The sequence below is a fragment of the Falco naumanni genome, chromosome 4 (genome assembly GCF_017639655.2).
Source record: "Falco naumanni isolate bFalNau1 chromosome 4, bFalNau1.pat, whole genome shotgun sequence".
Taxonomy (NCBI): domain Eukaryota; kingdom Metazoa; phylum Chordata; class Aves; order Falconiformes; family Falconidae; genus Falco; species Falco naumanni.
In genome coordinates, this window is record NC_054057.1 from 89,716,818 (window position 1) to 89,732,018 (window position 15,201).

General features: G+C 51.0%; 1 protein-coding gene across 2 annotated transcripts in view; it reads right to left on the reverse strand.

Annotated features, from left to right (window-relative positions):
- Positions 1-8,347: 8,347 nt before the first annotated feature.
- The window catches only part of LMCD1 (LIM and cysteine rich domains 1), a 36,203-nt gene continuing 29,349 nt past the window's right edge, over positions 8,348-15,201 (reverse strand). For both annotated transcript variants that reach the window (XM_040592404.1, XM_040592405.1), the window contains 2 exons: positions 12,670-12,885; positions 8,348-12,175 (listed from right to left, as the gene is read on the reverse strand). In XM_040592404.1, the coding sequence (XP_040448338.1) occupies positions 12,017-12,175; positions 12,670-12,885 (375 nt within the window). In that variant the 3' untranslated portion in view covers positions 8,348-12,016. The remainder of the gene's footprint in view (positions 12,176-12,669; positions 12,886-15,201) is intronic.

Genomic DNA, 15,201 nt, shown 5'->3' on the forward strand with positions numbered 1-15,201 from the left:
GTCAACAGGCTTTTCTTTCTGCTTGGTCCCAGCCTTTTGGATAGTTTGTGGCCAAGCTCTGCATTGGAAGAGGTGTCTTAGAGATCTCACATCTGGTGATGGAAGGTGGCATTCTGGATGCTGATATGTCACGAAAACACCTCCACATCCTTTGGGCAGTGTTAATATTTGGACAGTGTTAAAACATAACCAGCATTCCTTAGTTTAGATTAATGCACTGGCTGCATCCCAGTCCTTGCCAACCTGCGAGACACTGCCTGGGTTTCCTCCCACTCCTCAAGCAACACAGGGCTTAGGGCTTGACATTGGCACTTGGTATTTAAACAAAATACACATTAATATCTGTGGAAGTAACGCCTGAGTAATAGCTGCAGGAACAGACGCGATTAAGGGCTGTGGAGAAAAACAATTAAGCTGATCAGCCAAAATATTAGGAAAGCAACTCTGCAAATAACCTTTTTTTCCTCTCTCTCAAAAATAAAGGACCCTGAAGTTGCTGGGAGCTGTGCTTTGAATATTCATGGGGTATCACTGGTCTTCAGGCAGCGCTCGTTTTGCACTGAGGATAAGGGAGGCCACCAGTTGTTAACCTTTGCAATTTGGCCTGTCCTTGCCTGCATTAGCACGCTGTGGAAAAAGCCGAACGTGGCGGTCACGGTGTATTAGTCCTGGTAACGGCTGCGTGGAATCAGGCTGCACTGCCTTGTTTGCCCACGGACAGGGAGCCTGGGCCTGAGTCTGGGGGCAGAAGAGGAGCTTTTTCTTACAGCCAGAGCAGGGGGAGCCACAGACTCGGGCTCGGGGGCTGTTGGACACAGGGGGTGCTCCCGCGGGATGAACGCTGTGACCCTCTGGGGGGGGGGGGGGGGCGACATGATGGGTCCACATGCCGACCAGCCTTGAGGGCATCAGGTCCTGCTCGGGCCATGTTTGTTTTGACTCCATCGCCTTGTCCAGATTAAACTCAGCCATTTAAAAATTAGATGCAAGGAGCTGCTGACTGAGCCCGCAGGCATCTGGGCGCATGTGCACCCCATTGCCTTCATACTGTGTCACTGGCAGGCAAATCCACTTCGGTACAAAACCTGGAGTCCTTTAGGTTCAGGTAGACCACTTGGGAAGGGTACTTTTTCTCACTAGGCTCTTGCCTTCCAGCACTTCAGGCTCTCCTGCCTGCCTGCCTGCCTCCCCCTTTACTGGGCACGTCTCCCTTTCCCCATCATTTGCAGGTTCTTCTTTGGGTCGGGTAACCAGCATGGTTGCAGGACGGATGCTGGTACTGTATGGATGGTGCTGCTGGAAGCAAGTGATTCCTCCCCAGAGCAAAACATCAAACTGCAAAGTGGCTGTTGCTTCAAAGATGGAAAACTGAGTCACCAAATGATGCAGATCTAGAATTACTCATGCGGTGCAAGTGGGAATACGGGAAGGTATTCATTTTCTGCGGGATCTGAAATATAAACTGGCATGTAGAAACAGAATAGTCTCCTGTGGCTCACTACGAACCTAAGCTGGTGTGGAATGGGAATGACTGAATGCGCAGACTGGTTTGCAGACCCAAAGAGCAGAGCCACGGCCCCCCCTTACTGGCACGCCTGGTCCCCCTGGTAGGTGCTGGCAGCTGGGATGGAGGGGCAGTGCCCACGCTGCATCCCACTGGGTTCCCCTACCCAGCGCCCAGCAGGGCCTGGGGCACACTGCCCTGCCGCTGCAGGTCCTGCCCCCCCTTGCTGGGCTGCCCCCACCCTCTGCTGATGCTCACTGTCTGCACTCGCCCGGGAGGTGCGGTTTGGCACCACGTGGTGTGGAAACACCCATGGAAAGAGCAACGGAGAACAGCTCGGCTCTGTCTCTTCCGCAGCCCAGCTTGCACAGCAGCCATCTGTTTGCTGGCCTCTGCGCTTGGAGGAAGCGCTGGTGAATTAAAGGCTGAGGAACAAACCAGCTGATTTGGGTCTGTGGCGTGTGCACGTGTGCAAGGGCAGCACGCAGCGTGCCGAGGGCTCGGTGTGGCTTCCCCTGCCCAGAAACAGAAGTTGTAACCCCAGCATCGTGCCCATTTAGGGCCATGCAGACACCTTGCACCATATACGAGACAAAATAGCTCTTAGGAAGTTCCTGACCACAGCCCAGCTCAATGAGACCAACAACCCAAAAACGCGGTCCCTGTGCTACCGACTGCTGATGCTGCCCATCGCTGGGCTGGAAGGGACGGGGAGGGAAGCCCCCCTGCACTGCCAGGGGTCGCACAGCCGGGACGCACTAATACAGAGACCAGCCCGGACCCAACGGCGGGGTCTCCACCATGGGAAAGCACCTCACCCCCCTGCACTGGGGAGCGAAGGCTCTGTGCCCACAGGGTGCAGGGGAGGTGACATCCCATGGGCGGAGAGCAGGGTGTGGGATGGCCGCCCTGCCTGCACCAGGCACGCGGCCAGGCACGACCGAACAAACCCAGTTTGTCATCACCGGGTTTGCAAGCCTGGTTGATAGGAATGCAACACCTTGATTTTTCCAGCCTTACCTGCCACTTCTTGTCTTTCCTTTAGCTTCTCATCACATGGCGTAAAATGTCTTCTGTTGGCACAGGAACTGCGGTGTGGCATCTAGAGAGGGACGAGCACAACAGGCTCGGCAGCTCTGTAATGCAGCAACCAGGGAATAACTGTGCATTAGTCGTGGAGAAGCACAGGAACACGAGGGGACTACATTAAGCACAACTCCAGTACAGACACAAGGAAACCACTGTACTTACACTGTTCATAAACTGGCTGGTGGTGTTTGCAGAGGGATCTCCTTGAATCACCACCCCTTTTCATTGTCTGGTCTCCTGCATCCCAGGTGGGCCAGCATCCCTCCTCTCCCCGGCTTGGTGGCACCCCCGAAACAGTTTGTCACAATTCCACTCTCTTCCAGCCACAGGAAGGTCCATCCCAAACCCCAGGGAATTTATGAAAACCCCTCAACATTAGGCACAGTCAGTGTATCAGGACTAGTTAATTAAGGGTGACTTGTTATTAATTTGGAGATTCCCAGAGTATGTGATTTTTTAGTCCCTATAAAGGCACCAGAAAAGAAAAATTGCTTTAACAAGTTTTCCTTGGATTTGAAAAACTACCTTTCTTTTCTGAGTAAATTCAGAGCTGCAAAACCAGAAGGCTGGTGCCTTCCAACTGAATGGCTTTTGAGTCCTGTTTCACTAGAAGGGTTGCTTTTCAAGCCGCGTCAATCTAAGGAAATTTATTTAGGCAGTCTCAAGGGAAGGTCTTGGCAAAGCATTAATAGTTTCTTTTATAAAAGAGACCTTTATTCACTGGTCTTTAAGTTGGCCTGTGTCTCGTTCGGCTTTTTGAGTTCATGTGCAGAGAAAATGCCTGTCTTTGACAGTTTCCATGCCTCAGCGCCGTTGTGGGGCTCCAGAGGAATTTGCTAAACCCGTAATGAAACATCTGGCTCAACAATAACACAGCTGCACGCGACGCCTTCCCATCCTGGGCAGTGAGGTGCTGCAGCCCTCGGCACCACGGGCATCTCGACTAATGCTGCGGCTCGGTGCAGCCTGCTGCAGGGGGCACGCAGGGAGCGGGCAGCGTGGGCAGCACAGGCAGCATGCTGGGCGACGCGCCAGCGAGAGGGGCTGAGTCGTCACACAGGAAAAAACAACCAACCCTGTCGTGCATGCTTTCTTACCCTGGATCTGTTACAGCTTGTCTGCTGAAGTGGCATTGGGATAGAAACCACTTCATGGGAGAGCCCTTTTCCCACTCTGGATGGGAGTGAAGCATGGGCAGCTGGAACTCCAGAGGACCAAGTGTGCCTGTAGCGTTTGGGACCTGCAGACCTGGGCTGCCACTGTGGAGGTTCTGCCCTGTCTCACTCCGTAGCTGCCTTCCCACAGCTCTCACCTGCACTAGCTATGTGCTTCGAGCCCAGCTGTGAGGGCTGGGCATGGGGTACCCAGGCAGCTCAGTGGGATAAGTCTCTAGCAAGGCTGTGGAAAGGCAATGGGAGAATTACGCTTGCCAGCGAGTGGAGCAGTGAAATATATCAGTACTTTGCACAATTAAAAAAAAACAAAACCAAACCTGATTTAAAAAAAAGCATATTCAGCAGCTGCAGTGCCGGTCCTGCAGCCAGCGGGACGATGAGGCACGGCCGCGGCTCACCCTCACGTCAGAAGCTGGCGCTGGGTGTGCTGCAGAAGTCTTCATTTCTCTACGAAGGTACAGAAGCTATATCTCTATATATATATCTTCTGTAACAGGGGTTACCTGTCTGCAAGATGGTTTGAGCTGACACCTAGAAGTTGCTTAAACAAGTACCAGCGGCTATTTGAACACTGTTCATCACGATTTATTCCTTAGTTGTTACTGCCTCTTCCTGTTTGATGAGAAGGGACTTCTACGTTCAAAATTGCAGCACAATGAGATGAGATCATCTCCTTATCGCTTGGCTTTCCAAGTAGACAAACCCTGTTTCCCCCCAGCTTTGTGAGCAATACAACGCGGCGCAGCCATCAGCGGGGCGCTCCCGCAGACGTGCGGGGCAGGGCAGGGGCAGCGCCGTGCCCAGGGCAGCTGGAGGCCCCCGCCTGCACCCAAAATAAGGCAACAATGCATAAAAACCTCATTGTGGAGAGGTTTACTTTTTTGGCTATTTGGCTGAAGAAGTTGAGTTAAAAAGTAAATAAAAGCTCAAATTAGATTTATATAGACATAATTAACCTCACTTTTTATAGAATAACACATAGCCATATGAACTTTATTTAGCTTGGTCCTAAAGCAGCAGCTGTTGCAAGTCTCTGGAAGAGTGTTTCCACTGAAACACACCAGCACTTCATGAATGCTTGTTTTTTCACCTCTAAATTTTTCTCTCTGGAGCTTTTAAGCAAGTTTTATTGTAGTGTTTATATAGCCACCTCACTCTGCCTTTGGTTTATGTTTTTCTCACCTGAAGCCACTGAATTTTGAGTTTTATTTCTTATAGGTATCTGAAATCGCATTCTTTTAAGAATTGACTGCACTAATAAAACTCCTTAAAAGTTTCTGTTTAAGGCAATTGTCTTCCACCCAGGTACCAGATCCTTACTGAGTTATACTCAAGATCAACTACTTTCCTATGGCTGTTTGTTACTACAGAAGTAAACAACAAGAATCTCATCAACTCCAACAAGTCAGGACCGAGTCAATCCATTGGAGCAGTATCCAAGCAAATGTTTTTTTTTTCTTGAACTACACTGCAAAGGAGAACACTGTTTAGCTTTCCTTGCCCAGAATGACGTGAAATGCAGCCCATCACCACCAGCCCAAACCTCCATCTCTGGGGCCAGAGCCGGGCAGCCTCTTCCAGGTTGAAAGGAAGAGTTCTGCAGAGCAGAGCTGCTCTCACACCCAAAAGCACTGCAGGAAAAAGTCAGAACAGTGTATTTCTTCCCCTCTTTTAAGGATTTTCCTACCTTTTCTGCATGGCCCCGGGAGTGTAGAGCTGGCCCTGGGCCCACACATCATGGGTGCCCCACAGCACCCAGCTCTCACCCCGTTACCGCTCATTCAGTCCTCGCCCTGACTCAGGCTCAGGGCCCATGAATACATCACAGTACCCAGGTGTTTCCCACAGAGCTCTGAGGGAAACCTGTTAAATATCTCCCAACCCGCCTTCCCTCTGGCTTTGCCTGCAGGAACCGGTGATGGGAGCAAGCCTTGCTGCCAGATGCCAGCCAGCTTCCTAGTGCCTCCTCAACACCGATGGGTGACAGACACCGAGCCTTGAAGGTATAGCCCATTAACAGTGCGGTACTGTCCTTCTGTCACAGGGACAGCAAATTTTCTGATTAATCTGAGATGAGAAATGTTATTCCCCATTTTATGTCTCAGGCTAGATATTGCAAATCTATACAAAGAATCAGCGCTCACTTAAGCAAAGGGCTTCAAGCCCACTCCCTCGCTGAGGTGTATAAAGGCATTGCTCCAGCCACTGCTCACTTCTTTATTGTTTTGCTCCCCACCTCAGCAGTGAAGGCTCCCCAGGCTTACATGCAGGGCAGCACACAGGAGCCCCCCTGCAGCTGGGGCCGATTCCCCCTCTGGTCCAGGGGGTGTGTAGCTCTGGGCAGGGGATGACCCTGGTGGCAGGGGAGGGGGGGGGGGATGCTGTGAGAAACCTGGGAAGAGGACGGTGACCTGAACAGAGCTGCTGTCCTTAAACATCCTCTGCCTTCCCTCTGGCGAAATCCTCTCAAATCACAAACAGACGGTCCCTTTTTCTTCCTCAAATATTTTTTTTTAAAAAAAGGACCACAAATGAAACAGCACTGCAAATATTTGTAGATTCAGATCAGTTAAGCTTTGGAAAACTTCAGCTTGCAAAACTTCAGCTGAAATGTGGTTTCTGCCCCAGTCAATGGTTATTTTCTGTCTGCCGGTGGGCCCTGTGCTCCTTCCCACCCACCCCGTGCTCCTGGCTGGGTCTGCAGTTGGGGGGAGCAGATGGACGCCCCTGTGCCCAGCACAGCCCCTTGCACCCCGGCTGGGGCTGGAGGCTCGCCCCTCAGCTGCTGGCGTGGCCAGACTGCGGGTTCCAGGGCTTGGGCACAGCCACCCATCCCTGCCACAGCCACCACACTCCAACAGTCATTCCTCCTCTGTTAAAAGAGTTTAGTTTCAAAGTGCTTCCTCTCTTCCTCTCTTTGACCGTCTCAAGTAAATAACTGGGGGTAATTGCACTCACTAAGCCTGTTAAATAATTCACCTGAAATAAGCAACTGCATTGGGCAATGAGTCAATTTTATCCCGATAGAAATACTTAAGCCTCAGCAGATTTTGCAGTCAGCCAGGCTCCCCCGCAGCCGGCTCCTCGCTGGGAAAGGCTCAGTGGTTCCACATTCGTGGCATCTCTCCCTCGGCCCCTGCTCTGCTCTTCCAGCATCTCTTACTTCGGCTCCACTGCAGCCCATTTTACCGATGCAAGCCAGCATCTGGGATGCAGGGATGGCAGCGTGTCCTGCCCTGTGAAAAGCAGTAGCACTGTGGACCTTCCTCCTTCCCTCCTCCTGGCAGGAGCCCTCGCCCCACCGCAGCTCCTGCGCCCCTGCCCTTCCCTCGGGCAGCCCCAGCACCGGGGAGGGAGCTGAAGCCAGACCTGGGAGACTCATATCCAATAATTTAAAGTTTTAGGAACATTTGTGTTTATTGTCAGTCATACTTAAGATAATAACTATGCAGAGCATTTGAGTTTAAATTGGAGCTGAATGTTCGCATAGGAGGCACAAAGCCCTTGTGCTCATCACCTCTGGCCATTGACAGGAGGAATTAAGTTTTGTCCTTTGCAGATTCATGAGTTAAAACACTGGTACCAACTACTGAAATACATGGTGCTAAACTGACTGTTAGACAAACTATCTTTATGCTTTCATGAAAGCACTAGATTAATGTTAAAAACTCACCAGGTGAGAAGTTCAGCCCATGGGTTTGGCTCTGACCAGCAGTGCCTCACGCTGCCGTGGTAGGAGCCTGCGCCACACAGCAGCGTTAAAGGGAGCAGCATCCACAGCAAGCTTCCACGGCAGCATCACTGCGGGCAGCACAGAAAACATTACTGGCCCTGTGGCACTGTCACCCCCCAGAAGGTCCCTGGCACACTGTGGCACTTGACTGGTGCTGTTCCCATCCACAGCCCTTAGGAAATCCCTCGCCCTGTCCCGGCTGTCATGCCTGGCAGAAAGCAAACCTGGTGCAGCCAGGATGAGCAGCTTGAAGCATCCAAATGCCTGGATTTTCCAGTTCAAGAATCACAGCGCAAAGCTGGGGAGAAACCAAACTCACAGCGCCAGCGCGCCCTGCACATGGGGCCGGCTGTGGAGCCTGGGCACAGCACGCCTCAGACTGAAGCCACTCTGAAAGTGTAACCTCGGTGCAGCATCCCGAGCAGGGAGACCCACCCGTGTTTTCAGGCCCCTATCACCCCGGCCACCCAGCCAGGGCCAGGCAAGAGTTTTTACATCCGAGCTGCACAAGCCAGCAGGAGCTGCTCGCTCAGAGCTTCACACAAACCTTCCCCAGCTGCCTGCCAGGCACACGGTGGGCAGCAGCACGGCCTGGAAGATGCCTGCTCGCCACTGGCGGGGTGTGAGCATCCCATCGCCCCCCATCTGCTGCCTGCGTCTTCTTTGGGTTTTACTGCCTCTCTCCATCTGATGAGAAGGGACTTTATGTTCAAAATCACAGCATAATGAGATGAGACCATCTCCTCATCTCACGATAGCCGTGATACAGGCAGCTCTTACCTGGGCTGCCAAGGCAGCCTGCACCAGCTCAAGGTCATGCACGCAGCCAGACAGCATACAGTGGTCTTTGCACAGGAGCTTTTATTTGAAACAATGGACTGGACACAGCTGTGGCACAAGATGCTTTTCAAATAGTCACACAACACAGTCTTTACACTTAGCCTGTTCCTGTGATACACAGTTACCCTGGGAAATACTTCCATTTTTATCCATTTTCTGGGCAGCCCCTCCGTTCCTTGCTCACAGCTGGCTCTCCGCTAGGCCAGCACACCCCTGTGAATTTAACTTTCATGAAAACCAAAGCTCGTGACCTGCAGAAGGCAGCTGCAGCAGCCTCCTTCATTCTAGATGATAAACCATAACGAAACACAGCGTAACGTCTTCACTTGGGGTTGAGTCTCATGCTTACACTGAATTTCAGTATCAAAACCGAAGACTGGCATATCTTTTGAGCTGTTAGATGCATTAATTTCACGCTTTTGCTCCTGACACTTGAGAGGCACAGGATTTCGTTAAGCTGTTTAATTGCAGTAAATTTTTTAGCAGACAGTATTTTGCTAGCTGCAGAAATACCCAAAAGGTTTGAGTGGATGCCAGCAGTCCAAAAAGCCCGAAGCAAGCATGTGTATGCTGAAACAGGGACTTCAGACTTAAGAGAATGAAAATTTATAGATCACAAAATCAAAACCCAAACCAGAACACACTACAGTGGCATCTTTTTTTTCCAAGTAGCCGAATCAAGGCATTAGTGATGGAGGACTGTGTTAACGGAGATGGACTGTGCAAGAAGTTGATGCTACTATGTGCAGGCTGCAGTCGCAGTTCAGTAAAATAAGCCCAACAGAAGTATGTCACCAAGGACAGCCCTTGTACGTAAAGCAGACTCGCTCGCTCTCATTTGGAGGCTGCACCACCACAGGGGGGATGCTGGGGGTGACCCAGCTCTGGCCCTGAAGCCCCTGGGAGCAAGGACAAAGGGAGTGCCACCCACCATGGCAGGGGACAGTGACGCAGTGCTGGATGTGGAGGCAGGCTCCGGTCTCGGCGTCAGCTGTGGTGCCAGCGCTCCCTCCAAAACCCTGTCCGCTCCCCCTGCCTCCACTCCGACATTTCCTCAAGCTCCCACCACGCACATTCTTCTGCAGCAGAGAAAACAAAAGCCACCTCTTCTCCGCTGCCTCCCTTGGAGTCTCTGTTGGTTTTTAACCCTGGCTGTTTGTGAAGGGCGATCCCCTTTCCCCACACACCTCCCCTGCGCTCATTTTATCACAAACCCCACAAGGACTACACAGCCAGCCAAGGCAAAGCAAACCAAAAACACCGAGGGAGAAGACTGCAGCTGCTGTTGAGTTCTCTGTGATGGCAGCAGTTTAGTTAATAGTGTTTCACTTTTAGAAACGTGGATATTCTGGGCTCCTTCCACCCATTTAATTTTCTTCTAGACACCTGTGCAACGGCTGTGCACCTACCTCACAGGCAAATTACTCCAAGAGGTAACCAGCTGCGTGCACAAATGGACACTGACTTTCCGTCAGGGAATGCTGTTCAGATGTTAACGCCTGTGCTGAAGTAGTGTTTCATAGGTGATTCACACTATTCTTGTCACTGCTTACACAGAGCGTATGCACTTTTGGCTGCCTTAACACTGCAGGGTTTAGAACAACGAAGTGTCTTAAAAAAAATAATTACAAAGATGCAAAGACATTTCCCTTGTAATAAAATGAAGAAGAGGCAATAAAGCTAAGCAGTGGTCTTGACTTTTCATTCCCATTCCCACTTTACTTATAACCAAAGTGCCAGTATCCAAGGCTGAACCAAGGAAACTATTATTCCTAGCACAGCTTCAGGTTTACACATCCTCTCTCCACTTGCAGCATCTGACCGAATTTACAGAAACAACACTCTGAGGCACTCAACACATCCGTTGACAAACTCGAGATATGGACAAAGAGCCCCATGAGCATGTCCACCACTACACCCTGCAACACACCTCTGTCACCCCTGCAGCTTTGGCTGTTGCTGCCACCTTGGGATCTTCCTGCTCTGCTCCAGTAGCAGCATTTCATTTAAATACCCCAGCATTTCCATGAATATCAACCACACAACAGCACAGGTCTGGACAAAGCATAAGAGGCACTCACATCCCACATACAGGTATGTCTTTGCACCACATGGGTCTCACCTACTCAAAGACAGTGATGGCCCTGACCTGCTCCTCCCCAGCAGCAGAGCGGGGCGTCCCTCGATGCATGTGGCAGAGTCCAGCCCACAGCTCACATGCTCTGACCCTGTCGCAGGTACAGTTTCTCCCCACTCTTATCTGCAACTTATTTTACCATAAGCAAGCAAACATCCACAGCACGGAGCACGCTTTAAAGAGAAACCAGCGCCTTCTGTAGCAGAAAGAAAATGTAGCAATTGTGAGCTCCTTGCACACTCCCCTCTGCAAAAAATATTCCAGTTCTCTGGCAAATAATGTAGACATTTAATATAAGAAAAAAGACCAAGCACAGAGACATCTGCCAGCCTGGACTATCTGATATTTTCAGTGACTAACAGAAGCATCGCTTGATGTAGGGAACAAACACTGTCCACAGAGACGTACCACCAGATCCTGGGATGGTGTCACCCCTACCAGACCCAAGAGGTGACAGGGACCTTCCCTAGGGCCAGGAGAGCTGCGGAACAAGAGGCAGGGCAGAGCCCAGGGCAAGGGTGCTGCCAGCTCCAAGGGGAAGGTACGGTTCCCCAGTACTCCGAGGGGGTCACTGACATATTGCAGGGAAAAACTGGCATCACAGCTTCACAGGCACAACCTCCCCCCCACAAGAGAGCTTAGGCTGGAAAGCTGTTTTCCATAAAATTCCTCATCAAGCCCAGCCAAAATTAAGGCCCACACTTTAAATGCTTAACGACCTCCAGCGTGGTGGTCAGAACACAATGCTGCTCTGTGGAAACACACTCGCCTGCAATAACAGGCAGTCAGAGGCAGGAGAGAGGCCAGGGAGCCTGGTCGCTGGGACCTACCAGGAATGCTTTTGCATTCCAGTTACAGGGCTAAAGCTCACATGGGCTGAGCCAGTTGGCTGCCCCAGGGCAGAGCTGCACACCCTTCCCATCTTGCCAGGATTAAACCAATCATCCTGTGTGCCAACTCATTATTTTTACATTATTGTACACTCGGGAGGAGAAAGCTACAGCTACGCGTTGCTGCAATTTTATATCATTTGCTGTCAGAAAGTAATGACCTGCGTTAATCAAATTCTTCAAACCCATTGCTTTAGCACAGTTGTCAGCAGCCTGCAATGGACACTTCCAGTATAGATTTCAAAAAGTAGGAACAACCCCTGGTTTTGACTGTAGGTTTAGTATGCCAAAAGTTACTTTTGAGATGTGTTGTTTCCAAAAGACTATTGCAAGATCTTAGTCATAAAAAGCTTGGAGAGACTTTATAAAAATAAAAAACCAGCACAACACAAAACCTCCTTTTCAGTCCCTCCTAGTCAGATACGCCATGTACCTCCCACCTGCAGGCGTATGAGCTTCCTCTGCTTCCTTCCCAAGAAAATATTCTCCTGCAAGCTGTATTGGATGCAAAGGGGGCACTTAGTTGCTTGCAAGTGAATAGCCAGGCTCTAATTTTTTTTTTAACCTTCTCATTCTCATGTACTTGTCAAATGACCCCGTTCTGGTGGGACCTTGGGGAGCCTGCTTCGCCCCCGGGCTGCTCCCTGCTCAGAGGCGTTTGCTTTTGCTGCAGGTTGCACACAGGAGGCTGGTGTTGTCCAGAGTGAAGGGTTTGCCCGTCAGCAGCGTCTCACACTCCAGGCAGGCAAAGTGCTTCTTGTGCCAGGCCATCCCTTCTGCCTGCTGGTAGTCCTCCGAGAAGATGATCTACGGGACAGACAGACAACTGCTTATTGCCACCATCTCACCAAGCTGGAACATGGCAGGAGCAAGGAGAGCCAGTCCCGTGCCTCCCACCAAGCCCATTAGCCATGGAGGCCAGACTTTGGGAATAGGTTAATAAAAGGTGCGGAATGCACTTGAGCAATTGAGCCAGTCATGAGCTGCAGTTAAGCACTATAAAACCCTCATGTTTGAAACACAACTAGAGCTGGATTGCTGCTCTGAGATAGATACAACATAGCTAGCTGAGACTGTAATTAACATCACGCTGCTTCACCCCATATTTTTTTTCTTTTAGGCACCTCCAGCTCCCTGGGGCAGCCACAGCCCTGGTGACCAGCACCGGAAGGATGCTGCTCCCAAAGAGCATCCCTGGAAGCATGCAGGTGGGCGAGCAAGTTCAGACACACGCCAGGGAAGCCTTGAGTTAGCCTGCGCCAGGACCCCGCATGGGCAGAGGAAAGCCGGCTGGTGCCTACCTCATCGCAGCCGGCGCAGCGTGGCCGGAGGCTCTCACAGTAGTGGCGCCCGCACCAGGCAGCCCCACTCTTCCAGAAGTAGATGAGGTCGACAAGTGGCTCGGAGCACTGGCAGCACACGAAACACGCCGGGTGCCACTGCCGCGAGTAGCCCGCCCTGTCAGCATAGACCACCGGGCAGTCCCCTGGCACCACCTGCTTGCAGGTCTCACAGCGCTGCAACAGAAAGGCAGGCGAGTGAGCGTGGGGACAGGACAAATGATGTTCAGTACAAGGGACAGATATTTACTTCTCAGACATACCGATTCACAGCATCTTTTCAATGCATCATTCCTAACCACGCAGCTGGTAAGGAGCACGGCTAGCCAAATGGAACAACACAATCCCCAAGCATGTCCTCAACGCTTCCCACTTCTATGCAGTCTGAAGGACCTGCTGTGCTCCTGCTTGACATCCCATAGCACCAAGGTAGACAGTGGAAACAAAACATTTAATTCCAGGACTGCTAAGCTGTGTGGCTTAGGTTGGTTTTGTTTGAGCTCTTGTTCTGTGAAGGGAAACTTCAGAATAACAAAGCCAGCTGTATCAGCCCAGCAAACACAGCAGTCCGAAATGAAGCTACAGAAACAGCGCAGCGAGGTGGAAGAGCAAGGAAACACTAAATGGCAGAGAAAGCAATGGTTGCAACTTGAGAAAAGTGCAGGGAAAAAACATCTCAGTGGTGTAGTACAGGGGTCCTCAAACTTTTTAACCAGGGGGCCAGCATGCGGATGAAGTGGCAGGGAGTCATCTGTGGCTGCTCGGTTCCCCCAACCCCTGGCGGGGGCGGGGCGGTCTGTAAATACCAAGGGCCTGATTGAGGACCCTGGGGGCCATATCCAGCCCGTGGGCCGTAGTTTGAGGACCCCTGGTGTAGTAGGACTCTGACAACACAGAGGGCATCACAGGGCACCCACTGCCAACAGAACCAACATCTCCCAGGCTACTGCTCCACATCCCATGCAAACATCTGGACAAGTGCTACCTATGGATGGTGTCAAGCTGAAGTTTAATTAAAAGTCACTATAAATATGTATTTACCAGTCTTCATCTGGAATACTGTTTACTCTCTTCCAGCCACGTCCTCGGGCAGGTAAGAACGGCACTACCCACCATCAGCTAAATGCCTGGTCTTTGGGACACCCCCCAAGCTAAAACCAACCTTCACAAAAATCCAGAGGTTCTCTGGGAAAGCGTTAAGACATCCCATACTGCAGAAGTGCAGCACGTCAAAGATGTTATTTTGCACAGAGATTAGGAACCTGGTTCTTTTCTCACTGTTTTTTGAATATCATGTCCATGCATAAGACAGATGTCAGTCTACAGATTGCAGCAGAGCGCTTTCAATTTATAACAGTCTGAAGAGACAGAATCAACTTGGCTAATCTGAAGATTAATTAGCATCTGTGCATGTTACACACAAGACCAACTTGGTTTACTCTTTATCTGTACCTGCAGAGTGATCCTACGATTACTTAAGAGCAAGCTTTAAAGCTCTCCTCTCCGAAGCTGACGGGCTGTTATTTAAGTTCCCATTTAGGTCTGGATAGTCCAAGTCAGGCTAATAGCTTCTGCGTCTGTGCTTTGTCACTCCTTAAAAGAAGTGCTCCTAAGTAGCAGCTGGAGTCTCTTCCAGCAGAGCCCTTGGCTGCAGGGGCAGACGTCTACTAGCAACCTCTGCAGCAGTCTGGCTAAGGCTTTTATGAAACCAAGACACGGCGTGAGGCAGCTTGCGTGTCACACGTGTTGGGGTTTAAGCCGCTGTGCCCAGCCAGAGTGCGCGCACAGTGGTATCCGCCCTCCAGGCAGCACAGGGTCTGGGGGCTGGGGGGAATTTCCCTCTGCTTGGACAACCACTTTGCTTACAAACACCCCAATTCAAGTCAACAAGCTTGAGGAGGAGACACAAAAATATTTTTTTTCATTAGAAGGTAAACCAACAGTTCCTGAGCTCAGGAGGACATTAGGAACAGGGCAGGGACTGAGGAGCAGGCCCTCCCATGGGACAGCTGTAGTCCATGTCCTGAGGAACACCGCCCTAGAGGCACCACAGCCTGGGAACCCTGCACTGGGAGTACAGGACCCTGCCACAACCCCAATAAAGCAGCTGCAGAAACGGCCCCCCGGGGTGCAGAGGGAGTAGGGTTTCTCCATGAGCATTAAAGACAAGCTCCCCACTGTGTCCAGCCCCTTTTGCTAGTTCACGGCACGAGCACTAAGATGACTCTTTTGCATCCTGAGAGTTTTCTTAAACTCCTTTTTCCCTTTACACAGCAGAAGGCTACAGGTTTATCTACACTCATCAAGTGCATTTTCTTTATTTTATTACTATTATTTCTAGCACACCATGCCGTGTGCTATTGCCTCCTCCTCCATTCAGTCTGGATTTTCAGTAACTGCCCCGCAGTCCCTGAAGTGGTTCCATCATGCTGACGGGCATCTCCTATTTTACCAGAAAATCTAGTATGACAGGCTAAGGAAGCACAAGAGGAG